The following is a 22,940-nucleotide window of genomic DNA, read 5'->3' on the forward strand; positions in this document are numbered from 1 at the left end:
ACCCTTTATACCCCTTTATCGCCAACACATTTTTCCCTTTGATTCTCCTCTCCTTCTTTTTTTTCTTCGCTTCTTTAATTATAGAACCACCGGGAGCACAGGCCGTGAACCTCTGGACGCAATGCCGTATCTGAAATACTCCATGAATCGTGGCGCTTTGAAATTTCAATTTCCGAGTCGCCGTCGTCGTTCAGGTTATTGATGCAGTTACGGGACTGCCAGCCCAGTATACATATACAGTATTTTCAACGTGTCTCTGACTACATATGTATGCAGTCCTACGTGCACACGACTGAATCAATCAATGAAAAAAAAAAGAAAAAAGAAAGTCTCCCTGCCAACTCCAAACGACAACCTTAAACATTCTTACGCTCTGCGACGACTCGAACAACAACACAACTATTTTATAGACCGAAAACGCACGTGGATATATTAACCTTGGGCGAAAGAATCGAGCAAGTTTATGCTGGGCTCCTTTTACATAACAGTGATAAACGACAGCCGTGAGCATTAACGCGGTCTTGCCGAAAAGCGGCGACATTTTGAAAAAGTAACCTACGAGCTTTCCATACGGCTCAGTACGTTCTGTCATCCGTAACATCGGTAGACGGCGACATTGCTGACACATGTGTGTAAGTATATACTCGCGGTATATCTATATATAGATGTATAAGTGGAGATGTACATGGAGAGAGAAAGAGTGAGAGAGACGATCATACTTTTATTTCGGAGTAACGCACTCTTCTACTTACGTTCATGCTTACAGAAGAAATAATTCCAGGGTTATCGCAATGAGCGTCTCTCCCGTCGCCCCACTCTTCTTCGATTAATACCCGAGCACTAACGGCAGCCCGCACGTAGCGAGCGACTGGCACTATTTTCATACTATTCTCTCACACTCGCAAAGAATTATCCTCGTTAGTGGTTCCACGTTCGATCCACGTAATTTGCCGAGACTTTTGAAGTAAACGCAGCGAGGAAATGTCCGCCCGTAAACCTAAAGCGCACATTACAAGGACGGTCAAATCGTAAACTTCGGGTCTCCACTTATTTTCCTACACTCTCATTTAAGCTCAAGCACCCGTCATGTTTCAGCTATACCGTTTGATATCTTTTACCTTTCAACAAGAAAATACTGTCTTTCGTCGAATCTCGAGGAAGTATAGCTAAATATATACATATAGTACGCGGAGTACATATAGGTATATATGTATATCCGTAAACGACGACAACTTACCAAATGGTTGGTCATCAATAATGGCAGACTAGCAGTGAGCTCAGACCGCTTTTCTCATTCGTTTCTTCGTATAGCAAAATATGACGATCTAAATGCCACGTGCTCTAATGGGATTTTACGAAGAGTCGTGACCAGCTGTGTCAACGGCTTGTAATTCCTTCGCAATGGAGCATCAAATACTGATATTACCTTGCAGCCAAGAATTGATAGCGATCTACTCGGTTTATCGAGTAACGACTGCAGAACCAGAGACTCGTTTCGTGAAGCGAGTACTTGTAGGTATTTATTTTGAGGTAAGGTGCCGGAACGTGTTGATACGTACATATATATTTCGTTAGTTATAACAGTATCATCGATTCTTCGAAGGAAACAAAGGTTTTTCTTATTGGCGTTACGACGGCAGACTCTGCTGTGTGCATTATATAAAGACAAAGAATACACCTCGTGACATATTGCAAAACGGTCCAATGAATATGGCACTTCGCATAACGCGATTCATGACAAACGTCTTTCTTGCTCGACCGAAGGCTAAAACAAACTACGCAAGCCGATCGTATGGTCGATTGCATGCGTAATAACGTCTCTACATGGCGAAATGGGATTTCTTATTGACTGCGACGGTAAACAAAACAACAAAAAAAACTCGTAACACTGCAGAAGCGATAAAGTCCGAGCGAAAGGCAAAAGTCGTCGTTGGTACGTCGATCGAGAATTTCGTATCTATAAGGATTCGTATAAATAATCGCAATATACTCATTTGCCATGTGACATTCTATATTATTTATATTTCCTACACGATTGCGTTCTCTCACGCACAGGCATTGGGATTTGAAATCTATCACTGACGATCGAGTATTGTTAAACGTTCTTGAGCAGATCGCATGACTTGAGCCTCCTTGTTTAGCGTACCAAGCAAAACGTAAAAAAAAAGTACCTACCCAAAAATCATAATCCAATATGTGATAGATCGCACAAAACAATACACCAGTCCTTCACTGCTTCCCACCACGTTGAACTTTAGCACACGCGGTACCAGTGGCGTGCGGTACCTTTTATACCCTGAAGCACTGTCAGTGTCTGATCGTCATGAGGGATTCCCATACGAGGATTCTCGTATTTGGAATCATCCTCGAGAAAACGTTAATACAATAATCCAAATAGCACGACGAAGCCACCACGTTAGATCGTCGAAGTAGTGCAACGACGTGAAGTGACGTTAATCGTACGAAGGTTATCGCGGTTTCCGCGTGTATTATCGTAAGGTCTGACCGCACCGCGAGTGTAATGTATTATATTTAACGTACAGTCCGTAATGTTTAGAGTGTTTTAATTACGTTGAAACCCAACACATTCCTGGTATTCCAGCGGAAAGATAGTTTAACCAACTGAAGAGCACACTGTCGCGAACAGGTGGTGGGCACGCTCGGCTGGCGTTCGAAACACGCGATTTCGAAGGCTTTGGAGTATGTGACAATGGGAATAGGTAGACGTCGCGACGGCTTGACGTCGACTGAGGAGCGGAATCGGCGCCGAGCGCCTGTCCGCCCCCGCTGGCTTTAACCGTCCCCACCACCAAGTTCCGCACCACCCCCGTGGCTCGTGGCTCGTAGCTCGTAGCTCGTGGCCCATAGCGCAACGCAAGGCAACGCAGAGCCAACGTAGAGACGCAACCGTCGCGCACGTTGAGGATGCTTCTGAGGGACGCCTAGCTCTACCGAGCAGGAAATACTGCCAGTTTCCCCCAAAGTCTCGTCGACGTCGGATGACGATCTGATATCGGCTTGCAGACTGCCGGCATGTATCGTACTGACCACGAAGGAGAATATCTATAGGGTTGGGAGATGATGACGAGAGGGTGGGAAATGAAAGGAGGGTGAGTAAGTATATGGAACAGAGTAGAAGGTGTAGGGGTCCTGGAAATAAAGAGGGAGAGGGAGACAGAGTAAAAGGGATGCAGGTACAATGGAAGGAGAAAGTACAAGAGCGAAGAGGAAATCGAGAACGTCCCGTCCTGGAATGTTTTTCGTACGTTCTAATTACGCCAGGAGTGCCTCTCCCTTCGGCGACACGCTTTGATCCAACGACTGCTTCGACTGGCACCAAAGTTCGACTCGTGACGTTAATTAACTCAGCTATGAGCGCACGGCAAAGGGACGTTGAAGTTGCCTTAGCATAGGAGATAGTTCAGCCTTTCATTTTGTTCGACAAGCTACTCATGTTAGATAGCGTATAAGGATGTATCCACGTAAGTGTAGTACAGGTACGTATCTAACGTAGGTACAGTCACCTCTTAGTCGTGATTTTTCATTCAGCGCAAAGTTCCGTTCGTTTTGGAATTTTTTTTAGCTCCTACATTGGCAGGAACGACGCGATGAATTTTCAAGGCGATACTCCAACGGAAAGTAGATGCCGCGAAGGAAAACGCGAACTAGCTCAACGTTCATATAACGAGGTAGAAGTTGATCGTCGTTTTATGGGAATCAATTCTGCGGTGGGATATCCGTCATATCAGGCAGCGCCTCGTAACCTCTTAATATTCATAACATCTTTTCCTCTCGCGCAGTCGCAAACAGTCTCACTGTGGCGTTCGTGCTCTTTCAAATACGTTTTAATAAGGTTTCTTTGCTGCTGTTTCTTCTTCCACTCTCTATATTTTACGTCGCCCAACGGAACAACTCAAAAGCCACAAGAGCTACAGACCTTCCGTATCAAAGACCACCTCGTAATTTGTTTCACGTCGCGATTAAATATTTCTATCGGTTGATCAAAACTGCTGAGCCGTCGACGTTCCGACTTCCCGATATCGTTGTTATCGCGAGGTATCGTTCGGAAAGCTCGGAATGGCTTCAGGATTAGGGAAACAAACTCATATTGCACAAGGCAACAAGCACGTATCGCATACGAAGACGAGCGAAGACACTGTCGGAAATATGTCTTTTCCAAAACACCACGGTTATCCCTGAGAGAAGATGAAATGACCGTAAGGAATAAAAGCAGGCAGGCAAGCAGACACGCGAGTTTCTAGGGGTCGAAAGGTAAATCCACAACAGGACAAATATACAAAGGAGTTAGAATGTAAGAATAAGTATAGTACAGTATAGGTATACAAGCAGAACCTATAGTCGATAAATGGATACGCCTATTGTTTCCTAGTGTTTCCTATATATTCAAATAAGTATTTTCTTCAGCTGTTTTCATAGGCTCCTATCGGAAAGAGATAATCCACGGCCTGCGGCATGGATTTCGACGACATCATGCGCCATCTCGACTCGGTTCTTTTGTATCATGGAGGAATGGAAAATTTACTAAATCGACAAGGTTTAATTCGAAAATTGATCGTTGGATTTTGGAGATTTTCTTCTACTTTTTTCTTTCATTTTAGTCAAATGACAGTAAAGCACAATAACAGAAAAGCAAGATGAAAAGACATAGCAATGTCCCATATGGAAAACGACACTCCAATAAAGGAATGATTTTTCCTAAAAGAAAGTTAGGAGATACCATGTTCCATTTCCGATTTGCTATTTCCTTTGTAAGGTTCATACCCCATCGACCATGCGATACCTTCGGGGAAGCGCACTCTTCTCGTAATAAAGATATCGATTTGAACGTGCCGTGACCAATCCCCATCGAGGGTGTCCGTCAATAATGGAAGGGTTGGACAGTACACCTAGCATCCCCCTATCGGCATAGTAGTCTAGCTATATCGTAGCACCACGTGGAAAGAAGGGATCGATATTTATTGCGTAAACCCAAGCGACCGTCTGACTTCGTCCCCCTGTTTGCAGGAAATATCCCTAATTCGTGGCAGCTGCGTGCATCGAATTGATTGCAATGATTGCCCGATGATCTTATGACATTGGCGAGTCCGTATTAGTGACTTTGCGTGACGCATAGGAAAAAAAGAAAAAGAAAATAATAATTGTAGCAAGAAAAGACTCTGGGAACAAAGAAAAAAATATATATAGAACGAATTGGTTCTCACGGATTAGGTAAGACTTAGGTAACACTTTCAGAAACGTAATAGAGCATCGACTACGGCTATCGATCGATTAGCAGATTGGTAACAATGCGAGAGTAATTACTGGTATCTGAACCCTAAGATCAATGAGGTCCACGGGGAACAGGCAGGCAGGAAGGGATTGGATCTAGGGCTTGGGCGTCTACCATTCCGAACAAATCCCAATACCCGAGAGAGTTTTGGCCAAATTAGTATTTAATAGTGAAACTTTTGTTTCAGAAGAGGGTGGGAGAGCTTCTTTCCTGAGGTATGATCCGTCACGAACTTCAGGATAGACACAAAAATACCCCCAAGGTTTTACAAATTTTATTACGTAACCTCAATACTGAATATAATAACAAATAAAAAGCATTAACTCAATATTGATTGTAAAAAGACAAGATCAACCGTAAGCTAATGACTTTTCCATTAATGATTTCGGTTCTTGGCCCCGTAGTACATTTAATTATTTATTCATATCCAGGTGTACTAATATCTATATAACTCAAAGTACCGTGAATCCTACCTCATCAACATATCCCGGGTCGATATAGCCAATAGGTGCATACGAGTCAGTAAATATTTCTAGAAACTCGCCAGTTAAACGTATATGCATGTCTGCGACAAATTCAAGTCCAGTCCAACAAAATAGAAGTACATGGTACTCGTCGAGAAGCGGTTGCGGATTCCGCGGGTAGCTGGTAGCAATAATACGCACACCTGTTCGGCCCCGGTAATGGATGGAGTGTGGGTGTAGAACCGTCGGCAGTTGCTGCCAAGATTCGCGTCACGCTTATATTTACTCGGTGCATTGCTGCTGCGGAAAGAGAGTCAGTAAGCCTCTGTGGTCTCCGTCTATAATACACGTATATACGTATATACCTATAGATACCCATCCCATAAGAGTGCCTGTTCTCGGGAGAGATCCGCAACGACGAAGTTTAATAAGCCTTAACGGTGTCCCGGATTCGTGATCGATCGACCTCATCCGTTTGCGGAGTGACCGAAGGTGCCGGAGGAAGGTGAATCCGCCTCGTCAGCGATCCTCCTGAGCATGGATATTATATATATAGGTCGTGGGTCCTCGTGTCCCTTGAAAAGATGCTGCGAGAGGACACGAGATTAAAAAATGGTCCTCCAATCGGAAAAGCGTCCCTCGGGAAGGGAAGTGAAAAAAAAAAAAAGAAGAATCCGTGAGAAAATTGCGTTCACATTGACACGGGTTCATGATGCCGTAACGCACCGAGACGAATAGAGCTCGCAGGTGCTCACTATTTCCGCCCGGTTCGTACAATCCTTAGATAATGCATCGTTTGTAACTGTCACCAGGAGTGCTTACAAGTAGATATAGGTGGGTGGGATAGGTATGGAGAAGGTATGTATAGTGGGTATAGGGTGATTCGAAGGTAGAGCAGGACGTCACGGGGTGGCTTGAATTTCTATAGCCGTCCTGAAGTCTGGCTGGTCTGCCCATCCCCCTTGGCTACAGCCAGAGTACCTACTACGAGAAGAGCGGAGTGACTAATGTTACCTGAAGGGGATTTGTATACTAGGCGAAATCGATAAGGGAACTTTCGAAAGAACGGGTAATGGAGAGGAAGGGTCTTTGCGATAGATTCAACCAGGAACACGATAACGGCTTGCATTCGCTATTACCGAACGTGCATTCCACTTGGTGATTCGCTGTGCTTATTTGTGATATTCTCATTCTATACCGCACGGATGAACTATGAGAGAGTCCTGTTAGTTCATTCTGGGACCAGGTACAATGTCCCTCTTAAGCTCCGGATGAAAGTTGAACTACCCATGTCGTGAAACATTCAATTTGCCAGCATAGCCACGTGGTAATATCCCATAGTGTACACAGCTGGGCTATGTATGGTCGGTACAGTGCATGCTATATATATATATATCCTCTATAACACAGTACCTATAAAACCAGCGGTAGGAACAAAAGGATGTATCTAACACTGCTCGACGTCTATTCGTTTTTATGCCGGTTAGGAGCGAATCAAAGGGACCCAACTAGCCCTGGCGACACTACACAGATAGATCAGAGCACTGGTCCTCCTGGGAGACCAGTTGAGTAAGGTGTACGAGAATCAGGAGAGTCAGATAATCGTTCAGGTTACGCGACGAGTGTATAAGCAGTGCAGGACTGTAATGGTAATGACGTTAGACAGGAGATAAAATAAATGTACCTTGATCTCTGAGTGAACGTGCAGGTCGTTGTGATGACGTCAGAAAGGTATGGAATATCGAAGCCAACATCAGGAAGCACACATTGGTAAGCCGTCGCTTAAAAAATCATTCGCCTCCACGTCATCGTAGCCATTCAATGCTGTTTGATAGTCCCAAGAAAAGCGTGGACGCTGGAATCGGCCGGACCGACGAATATCGAGAAGCGTATCAAGCGTCGTCGGGATGAAATCGAATGACGCTACAGGCTGAAGGAGGATCATGAAGTGAAAACGACCCTCTAGGTATTGGGCAGTCGGCCAGAATGCTGTGGATATCATCCGGTATAAGCTCCTCCCGTATGTTCCCTCGACTCCTTTATCCAGTTGAAACTCGAGCATAGTCGTCCTGCACCAGGTCGTATCCTTACCAAGAATAGTGGACGCTTAAGTCCGACTTGCAAGGGCTTAACGTTCCTTCTATTCCAAGAACGCGCACGACACTGCATTTGAGTATACTGATAAGGAACCCCACTTGCAAAGAGACGCTTTTCTACGGCGCTGAAACATTTCCACTGACTATACTGGACACGAGGACAAGCCCTATTCCCTACAGTTCACCATTATTCCGTCTCGTACTGGCGCTCGCGATAAATGCACTTTTATCGGGCTGCAGTTACGCAATACCTACACGTTGGATGCGGCACGAAAGTAACCGACTCAACGAAAGTTACGTCTGATCAAGATAAGACGCGATAAGCGTACCCTTGATTGCTAGAGAATCTTACGTCATCCCGACACACCAGGATTCTTCACGTGGACATATTTTTTTTTTTTTTTATGTTTATGTAACAATTTTTTTCTACTGCAGTATCATAGAGTTTAATAAAAAGAAGTCTAAGGTTACTGTATAACACCTTGAGATCTATGTAGAAGAAGGTGAGAGCGATTTCAGGAGAAAGAGAAAAAAAAATATTCGCTAGATAGTATCGAAATTCAAAGCCGAAGCACAATAAAATACGGAACCAATATCAATCTTATTCCTCTGTATCTATATAGATACGTATGGGAGCCAGACGCATAAACCATAAAAGCACAGTGTATTCCTGTGCTGCTACTTTGTGCTTGTGTCTATGCCCGGTCTACGTTGCTACCAAAGAGCCTTTGCCCTTCTTTCTAGAATCGTGCGGGCCTGTTTCCCTAGGGAATTTTTTCTCTTTCTCGTCTGGCTAAAGCTAGGAGTTACCTACTCACCATATAGACGCATATGACTCCCCTTCTATTCACGTTTATTAATGAATACGAGATCGTGGGAATTTTCAAATTGGTTCTTATGTAACATATATTTATATCTATACTCAGGCAATAACTGATAACGAGCACTTTATGAATTTTCGATACTAATCATAAAGTGGTCAGTGAGCATAGAACTGTTCTGCACGCGGGTACTTTCGATCCTCGCACTATGATTACCCATCACTTTAATAATGAATAATCGATAATTTATATAGCCAAGTCGAAAACTTGATCATGTACCTCGCTATAGGTATAAAGCTAGAAGCCTGTTGCTGATGTTTTTGGGTATCAATGACGTATCAATTTCATCAACATTTAGCCACGTGGATAGATACATTTTAGATGATCATGAAATTTGAGGAGATTGGAGTTTAAGATTTCATAAATAATACATGTAAGGTCGTTCCCGATATGCTGATTTATTATCCTTCAACTTTTTGGGATGCTAAAAGAGATTTACTCACTTCATTAGTATTCTTCGATCTTGCCTAGTAAAATCGTAAAATATATCGGTATGCTAATTAACGTTTATTAAACGCTTACAAAGCTCAGTTGGGCAACGAGTGTGAAGTTGAGGTAGAAAAATCAACAATTTCGAATACCTGTAATTTATAATTATGCAAAATTATTGTTCTGCCTTTTTTTTTTATATGCTTTAAGACACGAGTCAATCCACAGTAAGCCTTAAGCAACTATTCCAACTTCACGCCATGTTAATTTTAAGGTTGACACAGACAAAAATCGATTCGCCCACAGATCCAATGAATCTACTTCCGAGGAGTGGAACAATACAATTTTCGCGATAATAACGTCGCGACGGCGCTCACTTCCATGACACTAAGTTCAGATCGATATACGGAAGCCAGCAGCCGGCTTTCAAATTTAAACTTGCTCAGTTTTGTAGCTTTATCATTTCTCTCCTCGCTTTGACGCAAATTGGATAGGCTGCCGAAATGCATTACCGAAATTGCAAGGTACGCGTGTACGCAGATGATATTTTCGTAAAAAGTCGAAAGCGGTGTTTCAACCTTTTTGAATTTCAGAGAAAGGATATATATGGAATGACCAACCATTATTCACTGTGTTTCAATAGCGAGAAAATGAACAGGAAATAAACGTAGCATTCCCATTGACTTTATCCATACCGAGTGACTTCGTCACCCCTGATGACAATTTACTCCGCAAATGACGTCAACTGCAACCTAATGCAATTTCCTTACGATACTTAAATGTAGGTTAGACTGTGTCCGTACGAGGAAACTTTTGCTTAGGAAGTATACACACATATATTGTAACGAAGAAAATACAGCAAGGGCTGAGCTGGCAATTATAAGATTGCTAGGGCGCCGTAAGAGAAGAAGCGTGTAACAGAGCATTAAGGGGTCTACGTTTATTCCCAAAAGGTGTTTCGTCATGCCGAAGGGTGAATGAGGGTAGAAAGTAACTGTCCATTGTACTTTGCCACCCCGATCGGCAATCTCCGTAGAAAGCCGCTTCCCAATAATACCCAGGGCCTCTCGAATCTCATCCTAAGGCCAAGTGGTGCTTCGTGAAAAAGCCTGTATGCTTTGCTACTGTATCGCCGGTTGAAACAAACAGTCGTTTATGGCACAGAAGGAGAATAGTTGAAAACAAATAATACATCAGAGATGCATATGAGAAGAAAAATGTTTTTCCAAATTATAAAATTTTATGTAAACGAACTTCGTATATGCTGTTTCAAATTATTTCATTATTCTATTTGGATAAAAAGTAAGGTATGCTTATATCGTGGTTCAAGATGAATATTAAAGTGTTGACGACTGGACCATTTATTATTACACCTTACCTATATTTATTCTCAGTCAGTGAATCTTTCTGGGACTATGACGGGTGGGAATTCCAGAAGTGTTATTGTGACAGTGGCAAACGAGCCGTCGTGACGACGTTTAGTAATACAGTAAATTACACGGGATAATAATTATAATAATGGAGTAGCAGGTGCTCGACCTACTTTGCCGGGGTACGTTTTAAGCAAACGAGTTTCGCGTTCAATTTCTTGATTCTGCATGCGTCGATTACGATATGTGATATCGACGGGTTATATTAAAATGTAATAGCAAAAGGGTTGGGTATATCCAATAATTTTTTTATCATCCCATATAAATTGTAAGACACCCTTAGTAAGTCAAGTTGAAATAAAATGTACTTCTCACTGTTTTAATACAACATGAAATAATTTCAGTGATACGTTAATTGTCACCAACGTAAAAATAGAATTGAACGCATCGAGAAGTGCAGGTGCGGAACGAGAGAGGAGGTAGCAGAAGGCCGCGTGGTGAGCAGGGGGGCTGCCAGATTCTAGTGGGTTCTAACGGAGCAAGAGTGTTGTAGCCGGAGAGACCTTAATAAATTATTTAATCAGTAGCTTGAACGAATTACTCTACTCACTAATTCCCTTTTTTTCCGTCCCGGAAGTAGGAGGGCAGCGCCGTTAAGCGAACGAGACTCGTAGATTATCCAAATATTCGACAGCTGTAACGCTGGTAGATTGTCCAACGCAACCTGGAGCATCTTCTACCCGAAATTGGATCATTTTGCCATCGAATCTTTTTGCTAATTTGGCCTGGCGACATTGCCTGGTCAGACGACACGCGACTACGGGACTCGCTATCAAATATCACCTGAGGGGGTGCAAACCCCACAGTATTAGTTGCGTAAGTTCGAGCGAATTTTTCGGCGTCATCTGCCCTGTATAATATCCTGCAGGCATATAATAGCACGATAAGAGCCAGACAAAGGGTACTGACGAAGGGCCATTGATGGTACAGGGCGTGGGATAAGGGCATACCGACCCGCGATAAATAACAGTACTATTGATTTCGAACTTTGTATATTGTTATATAAAAATATATGAAATCTATGCAAATTTCTCGTTAGATTCAACTCACGTATCACGTTTACTCATTTTTGATCACAAACCCTTTATCCTACCATTATGCTCCTCCCATTAAGTACGCTCTGAAATAATTAGGGGTATGGTACATGCAAGCTGTAGGCTCGTTTGGACCACGCTACGTTGCTACAGTAGGGTGCAGAATGTAACGAGCGTGGCTAACGAGGAGCAGCCGATTTTATGGGCAGATGCAGATGATACGATACTCACGATTGATGCGAACTGCGTAGACGTGCGTTTGTAATAAGATAGATTTGTTCGGCATAGCGTACATAACGAACACTGTATAACAGTACATTCACCAGGATAGGGGATTATGATATAATCTGAACCTGGCATTGATATAATTATCTTGTTAAGCTGTATATTCTAATTAGTAAAAAAAAATAAAAAAATCAATATCCGAAATCAAACTGGAATTTGATTTGAAATATGTTCATTGCATATCGGGTTATTGAGCTCCAACTGGTGAGCACCACTTGAAGTTAGCGCGCTCATTTGATTTTTATGGTAAAACTACGTTTCAGCTAAATAACTGGTTATACTGCATGGAAGGTGTAATATCATAAATGACACTATGAAATAAGTCAGTGTAAAGTTCCTAGGATTCCTAGTGATTTTTTTTTCCACCTATAAAGCAAGTCCACTGTACGTGATATTTTATAAGAAATAAAAAACGAAAGAAGTTATACAATTAAAGGCATCGATACAACGGGAGTATAATCGTTAGAAAGTCTCTGGGCTTTCAAGTTGATCCTTAGAGGTCAAGAGGTTCTATTTTATTTATCCGAAATGTATATAACTACTTGTACATGAAAAATGTGAAGAATCAAGAAGTTAAACCATACAATTAATAATGGGGGTAGATTAAGTCCGTATAGAAAACCGCAGGTCGTACCTACACACGGCATATCAACCCGTAGCAATATCTTGACTTTAAAAACGCGAAAAGCTGTCGTTGACAGCCACTCGGAAATATGCAATGTCCGCCGGGCGTAAGGTTATGAGAGTTTTTATGGAGGCATTCGTCCCGCCACGCACTGCGTCATCGGATTTTACTGCCTGACCAGAAAACGCACTCGGTGACGGCACGCCAGCCATCCGCGCGTGCACTCTGGGACATTTCAGTCGAGTTACACGTTACAGAGTTTAGCTATAGCAACTGAAAAGGGGGAGTAACGGCCCGTAACCGCAGGCAAATGCAACTGCAGCAAATCTACGGACTGCTCGGTCGCTGCACAAACCAGGCGCGACGTTTCTCACAGTTTGCCTCGTAGTCTCACTTATCGTTTACGATACAACGCCACTTTAAATCGTTCGTAATTACCTAACACTTTATGAATTCCTTGCTGAAAGTTCAAACGACTGATATGCCTATCGATACATGTAGAGGTTGAAGGTCATGCGGATCTTGAATTGCCGACGCACGACAACGCACCAGGAAAATCTTGGCGTTAATTAATATTTCATAAAATATATGCACCGACAGAAATACTTGTCAGTGTCAATAATGAAAACTCCATTTAACCCAGTCTCCCAGTTGATCCTTCGAGACAGGCTGGCAGCCTCGCTCGACTCATCCTCGTTCGTTGGTCCATTCATTCGTCGTACCCCGTGGCGTCTATCAGATGTACAGAAACAATGCTTGGAAGAACAGCTCTTGAATTCCAGTAGCGTTCGCATCAAAGGGATGAAGGTTTTATCTGTCGCGTCATCACTGTGCGCCGGACACTTTTCATTAGGTTCTTCTTTGTCCTATGGATATTACTTTTATGAGGGGCGTAGGGAGGCACTTTAATTTGGCGCATCGGGAGGAAATACGGCTGTAGCTATAATCGTGCGTGACGAAACGAATCCCTTATCTAAACTTCTTGAGATATCTTATCTCACGGGTAGTGCAGGGTATACAGATAATATTCGGTTGAAACTCGCCAAAAGGCCAATTTCTGAGGATACTTTGAGAATGAAGATTCCGTTCGATAATCGCAAGTAGATCGTGCGACGCTTCGTTACCCGATATAGGCACGTTAAAGAAAAAAGGCTTGACAAACCACCCCGTAGGTAAATTCTATTTGCTCAAAGCGTAATGGACTTTTTTTTTTAACACTGTGTACTCCTACAAAGGGCTCTTCACTCGGCGGCGTACCGATGTTCCGCCTCGTTGGGGAGGCTCTCGATCAATCATATTTTTTCGAAGACAACGCTGGAGTTAAGTAAGTACAGCGACACGTTGGCACGGGATGAGAAAAAGGGGAACGTCGCGTCCCATCTGCTCTGAGTGCGCCTCTTTGACGGAAGAAAGATTGAAACATTTTTCCAGGATGCGCACCCACCACCTTTCTAATACCTAAAGAAGAATGCACTTACGAAGCAAATGTCACTGATGTATTTCATTTGTGCCATTGCCGAGACTACATACGAGAATACCTATCTGGAGTTCAAAGTCAGATATCGCATGTAAAATTTAACAAGTGAATAAACTGAAGTCCAGAAAGCTCATTGGCTTCGCACACAAAGGGCAGTCGATTCGACATATCGAGCAAGGATAAAACTAATTAAAAAATTGGTAAATATTTAAGGCCTTTAATACAACCCACTTGGTATACCATAGATAGGGGAAACGCAATGACAACTTGCCCCCATGTATCCCCGTGAGAGAACCGGCAGGATGTTATCGATTTGTAAGAGGGTTTCATCCCTTACTATTCATAGTCTTCGATGTCACGAGTCCTTTCAGCCGACCGCACGTGTGGGTACAGTATCCATACGTGCATATAAAATGTCCACACGTTCCTTATACGTACGAGCAATGTGACTGTGAGGTTGTGACGTGTACAGAGAACCCAGTGAGCGCGTGCAAGTCAGGGGTGCGTAAAGGGACATAGCCAGTTGGTCTAATCTACATGTGGCACGTTCCGATGTTTCAATTTGCTTTACACGGAGGCGGACTTTCTATAGGGTGGCTTTTTGTGTCTGGGCCTTTCTGACTCGTCAAGTGAAAAGACTCGCATTCGAACAATACTAAATCCCGCGTTTCCGTCAGACAGCCAGCTTGTAGCTAGTATTAATATAGAGGGTTATAAGGTATACCCGCGTGTAACATTGTTCAGCCAAACAACAAGGACAACTTTGACGAGTGAAATTTCTTGAAAGAAAATTGATTTCAAGGGTCCACGATTTATATGACATCCATGAGTTTCACATAGTTAAACGAACATTGGAGAATCACTGGCAAGGGCGCGTTCGCGAATGAGGCTTGACTCGTCTTATCTATCCCATGACAAACGTGCCCCAATGACATTCACTACTACCCCGAAAATATGACTGCCCCGAGGGTACCACCAGATCACTCCTGTCATCCCCCACAAGTAACACGTGGGACGCACGCACGCACGGCGCCGTACGCACAAATTCAAGCGTATCCGATAACCAGCTGCATCGTCGGCCGCTCGATCATCCGTTCGAGCGACTAACTGTTTTAACCCCTCATTCAATGGGAGCCCAAGGGGACTGCGTTATCCCTACTTCGCACTTTCGACAAAATCTACCATGGAATTGTCCTCCCTTAGCTTCCATATAATCCCGAAGGGTTGACGCTCTTAGGTTTTACTTGAATCTTGTAGGCGCTTTCAATCCTATTCTACAGAATGCAAGTTGTCTGACTGGTACTCTCCATTCCTCACTGTTCCTTGTCCTATACCCAAAATCGTTTGCTGCTGTCGTATAGAGCGTTACGATCGCTGCTATGAATACGGCCGGAATCCTGCCACGGTACAATTGAAACTACTGTCGTGTCATCAAATGGATTCCAGGTGTGGCAATAAAACATTAACTTGGAGGCTCGGTAGATTATTTGAAATTCACTTGAACGAAGGAAAGGATCGCGTGATGAGAATCATCAATTACTGAGTCGATTTTAGGGTTTCTGACCTCCTGGGCGAATGACCTGAGTTACGATTTCTCGTTCTGATTCTTAGGCGCCTGGACACCCTCCCTTCGACGAGATCTCAAGCGAACACTTGCATCCCCCTTGTCATAAAACGTTTGGGAGTACCCTTGCTCAAGAACGTGTACTTCCACCTGGTTATTCAAGGAGCCAATCAACCGAATGAAGATAAGCCTGCCGATAATGGAAGTGAAAGAATATCGTGGTCCTGGATCTATCCTTGTGCTACTCGAGGGGTTACCTTGGTAGTGCTATGATGTCATGGGGCATCAGGCTCAAGCCGGGCAATCAAGTGTAGAAGGCTTCAAAATCCCAAAGATAACAGGAACCTAGTTGTTTGTTAGGTACAATTTTGGGGCGATGGCTTTTAATGGAATAAGCTTATGTAGCTACTCTCGTAGCGTCGAAAGCTCTCCTGTTCATTAACGCATCGAGAAGCTTGGCAAGGCAGATTTTGGGTATCTAGGTGACAGAACGTTCAGAGGAACTCTTGGTATAGGGAAAATGAAAATTATTAAAGATATTCCTTAGAATCTTATATGGTGCAATCGGATAATAATTTACGACTTGGCTAATTATTTGGATTTTGAAACTCTGTACTTTATTCGTATCGATTAATTTATTCAAAGTCTGTCAGACTAATCGTTCCTTTCAAACTCAAGGCAGTTTTTTAACTGTCTAATAATGACACGGTTAGTGATACTTTTTAATTAAGAATTGAAATTTCTTATCGCGTACTCCCTTTAATTTCGTACTTTAATCCCGACACCAATTTCTCTTGGAAAGTTCGCCGTTTCCCATCGATGTGTCTCGTTAGCTCCTTGGTAACAACTCTGCGAGCTGGTACTGGGTCCCTAAGTCCAACAAGGTATCGAGACTCAGGGGGTAGGTGCTTCGTTCAACTTTGGCTGGTCAGGCTAAAGTAACGAAAGCAGTGGCAAACTATTTGGGAAAGTCAACTAAGTTCGAATGATAGTCTTACGGCAATGGAATTACAAAATTTAACCCATTCTTATTCGAGCAGGCCAATCCTATTGGGGATGATACACTGAGAGACTTTACCAAATGAACTCGTAAATCGTTATTTGTTTGACACGCGTTAAACCTTTTATTTTTATGCGAAAGAACTTTCATTTTTACGATCTCTTTCTGGTCCTTCATTGCCATAGACCTTCTGCACGAAATGAATCGAGCCGAGCTTTTGATTGCTTGGGTTTTTTTAGGTGTGCCTGCAAACGTAAAATTAATGAGAGAGAAAGAGACAGCGATAGAGTAAGTATCTTAAATCTGATAGGAAAAGGGAAATTTGCAAATTATAAAGTCGTACCACCTAATTCTTATTTATTCTCGTTGATTTCTGCCCCGTGGCGTTAACTCGAAAATCGTTGGGAAGACGGACAAACAAATTGCCGTTTTAAATAATTAAAAGTCAAACCGAAAAGTCAAACCTTTGCGAGTTTAAACAAATTTATCTCATGGTGGACTCGAGCTAATTCATTTCTGCTAAACGAGTGGAAGGCTGAAAGTTTTTTAAGTACATTTCCCACCCAACTTCAGACTTGTACCGGAGGAGTGCTCGCTCGAGTTTCCAAGAATAGTAGTTACCCACGATCTCTTATGTATACTCAGTGTCCAAAAAATACTGAGATTTCTTATTCGTACTTGTTCGAGTGAAAGTCGATAAACCAGAACTTGAACTTTTTTCTGAGACGATAATATTAAATATTATACTTGCTGTTGACGAGAGATAAGGTAATTTATTCAGTTTATCGATACTTTTAATATTACTTGATAAAACGTATTTTTTCTTTGGCACACGCTCTATAAAGGCACAGAGAAATGGTAGTACCTGGCTATTGGAATATTATAATATTTGTCCTGACAAAATAGAAAAATTGTTTTACAGAATACGAAACGGTAATTATTCATTTGTTTCACGTACCAAAATACATGGCAAAGGTCGATTCAAATGAATATGAGTAATTTTGAACAAAAATGTTGTATCCCATATTCATGTTAAAAATTCTTTCAAAGCTACGAAAAGCGCCGAAAATGTAGCACCCTTGGAACGTTATGTCGTGCGCAATTTTTTTCTCGGATTATGAGCAGATTAAATGTTGTATCTCAAAATTCGACCAACTGCTTGCAGATATCTTGAAAACCAACAATTTTTTATAATACTGATAAGCATTCTTGATTTATATGCTGGGACAGTATTATCATGGCATATAATGGAATGTTGAAAGGGAATATCATGAGGGAAGAATTCGCAGTATTCTCGTGCGAAAGAAAATGAAGTTGCTTATTTATCGAAATATTAAATTACGAATATCATTAGTATCCTCGTTATTTGAACTTTCCAGTATTGTATTCAGATGAATGATTACAATATTATTAAATAGCTTTAACACTATTAATATATAATAATAAAGCAATAAAAATTAATCATATTTTTATACAAACTCTCTAACCTTAATTCAGTAAAAATTTCACTGAGCAGTTCAGCCGTTTTCTGTACAGCACTGTAAAATAATTCATCGTGTAAATACTGAAAACTGTGGTGTCAGTCAATATCGACTGTCAATTAATGTTTTCCACTAATTCATTTTTCAAACAGTGATACGCGAAAGAATATCAACAATTGTTATTTAAAAAAAACTTTTGTACAACTTTTGACACATGAATATCCAACTAGGAGTGAAACCAAAAGACACGTATGCCATATTAACCTTTTATAATACACGCAAAGGATCTTCAGATTCCTTCCGTAAGAGTAACATTAAATATTTAATTCAAATAATTATTTCCGTTTTACATGTCCCATTTTTAACGATCTAAACTTAATTGCTAATTGTATTGGATCGTAACTTAATTTCTTTCAAAAAATTCCGTGAAATCGAAATAATAGAAGGGAATAGTATTGTTCAATAATATTTCCCAGAACATTCATCCAATTCTCAAATTTCTTCTCAGAGTCAGATAACATTCGTTAGCAACATTGCGCACTAATTCGACGAATTAGCCCACTCTAATATTCCGCAATTACACGCAGTCTTGCTGGACGTATAAATTAATTATACACAGTAAATAGCAAGCGCACCCCACGGAGCGTGGCGCCAAGTTCGAAACAATTAACCGAGACTTGTTATCTTACGAGAAAAGATGGAGACAGCCATGAAGGAAGATGCAAGGTGAAAAGGGTGAAGGTTAGAATTAGATAATTTATGATCGAATTATCATAGTTGGTTTGAGGTAACCAGTCGGGCGTCTCGGATCTTCTCCAAGAACCGAGATTAGCCCAAGAATTCTTAGGTCGACCGCTATACAAGAAGAGGATCGGTGGGTAATATCACAACTATCCTGGGTTACATTAAAATGCTGTGCTGTTCTCACAAACGAGGTTTTCCCAGAAATTAAGTTAGGGGCTCCAGTATCGTCACCCAGTCACCTACTAGCGCTTGAAATCCACCTTAATCCTCTCACACTTGCCTCGTATCCATGAGTTGGTTCACCACCCGTAGAACTGCTGGAGAGAATTGCTGGAGAACGAGCACAAGGCCGGGATGCTCTTGGCTGGCATGGCGCTAAGTCAGGGGCTAAGTCTCTGCTGGCTGCCTGGTTGGAATGATAACCAGCGGGGAAGACAACTTATCCGCTCCGTGGCATTTACGTAGTAACCAAAACTCCGGCTGGAGACTCGACCTAAGGCGAGAACCGTAACATGACGATAAAACTGAACGTCGCGCAGTTGGTTACCACTTTCAGTCTGGGTTTAACTTTCTTTCAAATTGACCGTAGGACTTTGGATTGAGTTATGACTTTGATCATCGGTTTTTTTTTCTCGCGATTAAACCAAATAATGAAAACATTTAATAATAAGAAAGTATAAACGGCTAATTAAATAACTACTGATTGACCTGATTGAAAAGCATACATAGGTTTTCTTTCTGAAGAAAAATATACTTCATATTACAATAAAAAGATATAAAATATTCTTGAAATTTTTTATTTGGTGAATCTTTATTGGGTTTTGGATCTGGTAACTTTCGAGAAATTACTACTGGTAGGTCAAAGTTTATCGAACGGTGATCCGATTATACGTTTCTGGAGTTGATTGTTGGGCAATGAGGAAGTCATTGAAAAAAATAAAGTATGAAACGTGAAATCCTCTCCAGGCGCGAATCTTGGTTTCTATACTCTTGACTCCCCTTCTTTAACCAAAAGTTTTAAAGCGCTGCTGATTCTTTACCGTGGCAACTGGCCTTTAGACGCTTACGTTGTTTTGTTTTTAACCCGCGGCTCTTCTATCCTCGTATTTTACTCTACCAAAGTCTGCGGAAAGTTTCGTTTGTTAGCTCGCGAAGCTCGGGCAATGCAAACGTGGTCATCCGCTGCGGGCAGTATTCAATTTCCGGGTTGCAGGCACGCCTTGCTAGGCAGCGTCGCGACGCTGTCACTTTGCCGACAATAGACAGCTTTGATAGATCGAGAGATGGATAGCTCATACTGGCAACTCCATTCCCTTTATACTACATCCCTACGGTAAACCACGCAGCCCTTGCTATACTGACCAGAAATTCAATCGGCGACAAAACTAACCCCCCCTCGAAAAAAAATGTTGATAACATACGTCGACCCAAAAATGCTAAAGATTGAATTGACGTGGCTCTATGTGTTCTGTACGCCGGTGAAAATCATGCGGGACAGCCTCAATCATCTTATATAAAAATATGCACAAAAAGATATGTCATTCTTTCATAGATGTGGTACCATGAGAAAACTGAGCGTAACTCGCAAGGACCATAAATATCCAGGAACGCTTTTGAAAAGGAATATCGGCGGCCATGATATTATATTTTACGAAATCCACGATTTCTGGAGAGCTGGAAAAGCTTCTTCGTCGCACGGACCGATATCTCGGAAAACTTTCCAATTTCCCGACAATAACAAACGTGGTTGGATGAGTCCTCTATAATACGTATACATATAGATATATACATAGAGATATATCAGTATTATATCCCTAGGGTAAGCGGAACCAGAGTCGCAGCCTCTCTCTACACATATCTATCCCAATGCTCATCCGTAACTTGCCGGCATTTATTTCACCTTTGTTTCCGTTAAAATGTCAGTTTCGGCATAGACCGGCTCGCACGATAATTTATTAAATGCCGCCGCTCTCGAATAATGAGACTCCCCTTGAAAAGCCCCAGTCGCTTTCTGTTCGCGTCGCAATAGCAACCCCATTTTTAGCAAAAGCCACCATCCATCCCAGGCGGCGCTGGCCGTTTCCGCAATTTCACCTCGCGCTTTCTATCGCCGTCACATTCTCTGCCGTTATCGTTCCGTCCTATAGACGAATGGTTGCCAGTATTGTGCGACTCTGACGATTTTAATATAATCCGTGAAGATTCCCAGAGGTGCAAAATATATTTGACACGAAACTCGGATAGCGTCGACGATCGATGGATCCTCTGGGTGATTTTTTTGTAGACATTTTTTTTTTTATTTGTCCGTCTTTCCTTTGCCTCGACAAGTGCCTACCTCTGCGAGCTTTTCATTCGTTGAATGCCTTTACCAACCCCTCGGTTCCGGTGTACACGAACCCTCGCTGTATCTCGAAGATCGTGAGTACTAATCACATTCCCCACACAATCTACATTTAATTAAAGGGAACGCCCATTGGCCAAGCTCACTCGCGATTGCTGCTCGCCATTTAAATCTCACCCGTTTCCGAAGAATGGCGCTCGTGCTGCGTGCGGAATACTTAAGTCGCAGTCGGTACATGCGTATACCTATATACAAACAAGTATAAGAAAGCTTGCGAGATCTTTGGCATTCGGTAGGGATTGCTTTTAATGTCGGTGGTCTTTCAGGAACGTTCGACGTGCTCTCGAACTTTGAAGCTGTCAGAATTCGAATTAGGAGAGAGTCGAGTATTTTTTTTCTCGCCAATTACAACTTATTAGACGTCTTGTACTTGCGTTGCGGCAGAAAATTATATTGGTTATGAATTAACCAATTTGTTTTTTTTTTTTGTGTTTTTTGGAAAAGTACTTAATTTTATACATGATATTATAGAATCGTCAAGAAGGATGATTTGATCTTAAATTGTTTTCCTTTGGATTCTATTATTTACGTTGTCTCTCGGACAGATCGGATACAGTGTAAGTTTATCTGATAATACAGCAAATGGACCATTAACTAATCCTCTCTAGGTAAAACAGCGCCGTGGGGCAACCAGAGAGATTTCAGTGAGTGCGATTGATTTACGCAAGGCCGCCGAAGCCGACGCTATAACGCCGACGCCGACGCCGCAGCGGCCGCGACTGGTTGATTAGAATGGAGCAACACGGAATCCCTCTCTAACCGGCTAATGGCACGCCGCAACCTGTGTTTACTGTGATCTCGCACTTCGCTGTATGTTACTCGCGATTTGCCATCTGCAATGCCAATGAAATCGCCGTAGCCTGAATGGCGAAAATTCGTCTCGCGCCACGGTTTACATTGGGTTCACGGAATTTTGAACGGACACTTTGGCACGGCGCGCTACTGTCCATGAGACATTTGGCATTTTCGCTACGTTTTACTAAAGAATTCGATGAATTTGAGAGAGTAGGTTAAGGCTGGTTAGGGAATAGCCAGGGGTTATATACCCAACGTTCGGACCACCTGCGAGGATTGATCGTGGTCTTCCCAGATGTCGAATCAATGGCGATCCTCTAAGAATAATTCAACGGGTGAATCTTGCATGAACCGGAGCCACTCCATTCGGCTCTCTGTGAACAAACGTTCGTTCAAGATTTATCGCTCCGAGCATAAAATGAGGGCCGCTTAAAAGGTGAGACCTCTACTAAATGTGGGATTTATAGCCGGAAGTGGGAGGGTCGGCTATCGCTAAGGGGCAGAGAGACTCCATGGAAACTAATTATCGAATTCGATTCTCGTTTTCTCTAAGGGTACGAAGGGCGAAAGGGACTAAGGGTTCAAAGAAGGCTTCCATGATCCCTCTCTACTGTACACATGGATAGGTATACGTTCTTTAAACTTCCACCACTCCGTAAGAGCCCAGTGCATGGAAGACGTACACACCTAGGCATTAAATAGAATTATCAAGCTCTCAGCCATTTCCTATTCCCCCGCCCAGTACCAACCAAACAGCCACCCCTCGCCTCAATCTCAATAACAATTATTTCCGTTATTAGAAATTTAATAAAGGGCCTGCGAGGCGCCGGATAGTAGACCTTTGACGGGGCTCCCTCAATAGCGTACTCCATAATGCGTGATGGCCACGGGCACTGCGGCGGGAACGGGGGACAGGAAGACGAAGCATCGAGAGCAACGAAGAA

At 42.5% G+C, this 22,940-nt stretch overlaps 1 protein-coding gene across 26 annotated transcripts in view; it reads right to left on the reverse strand.

Moving 5' to 3' along the window:
* LOC107273178 (CUGBP Elav-like family member 1-A) overlaps positions 1–22,940 on the reverse strand; it is a 225,175-nt gene that overhangs the window by 177,240 nt on the left and 24,995 nt on the right. Inside the window, exon 1 of one of the 26 annotated variants that reach the window (XM_025090468.1) lies at positions 2,176–2,756. The exons of 24 other annotated variants lie outside the window; for them this stretch is intronic. Coding sequence is in view for 1 of the 2 variants with exons in the window: in XM_025090491.1 (XP_024946259.1) it covers positions 2,176–2,186 (11 nt within the window). In the remaining variant the exon portion in view is untranslated. Of the gene's footprint in view, positions 1–2,175; positions 2,757–22,940 lie in introns of those variants that run through there. One more of the 26 variants, XM_025090491.1, reaches the window with a different exon arrangement.

Source organism: Cephus cinctus, unplaced genomic scaffold (genome assembly GCF_000341935.2).
Source record: "Cephus cinctus unplaced genomic scaffold, Ccin1 Ccin1_scaffold1474, whole genome shotgun sequence".
Lineage (NCBI taxonomy): Eukaryota > Metazoa > Arthropoda > Insecta > Hymenoptera > Cephidae > Cephus > Cephus cinctus.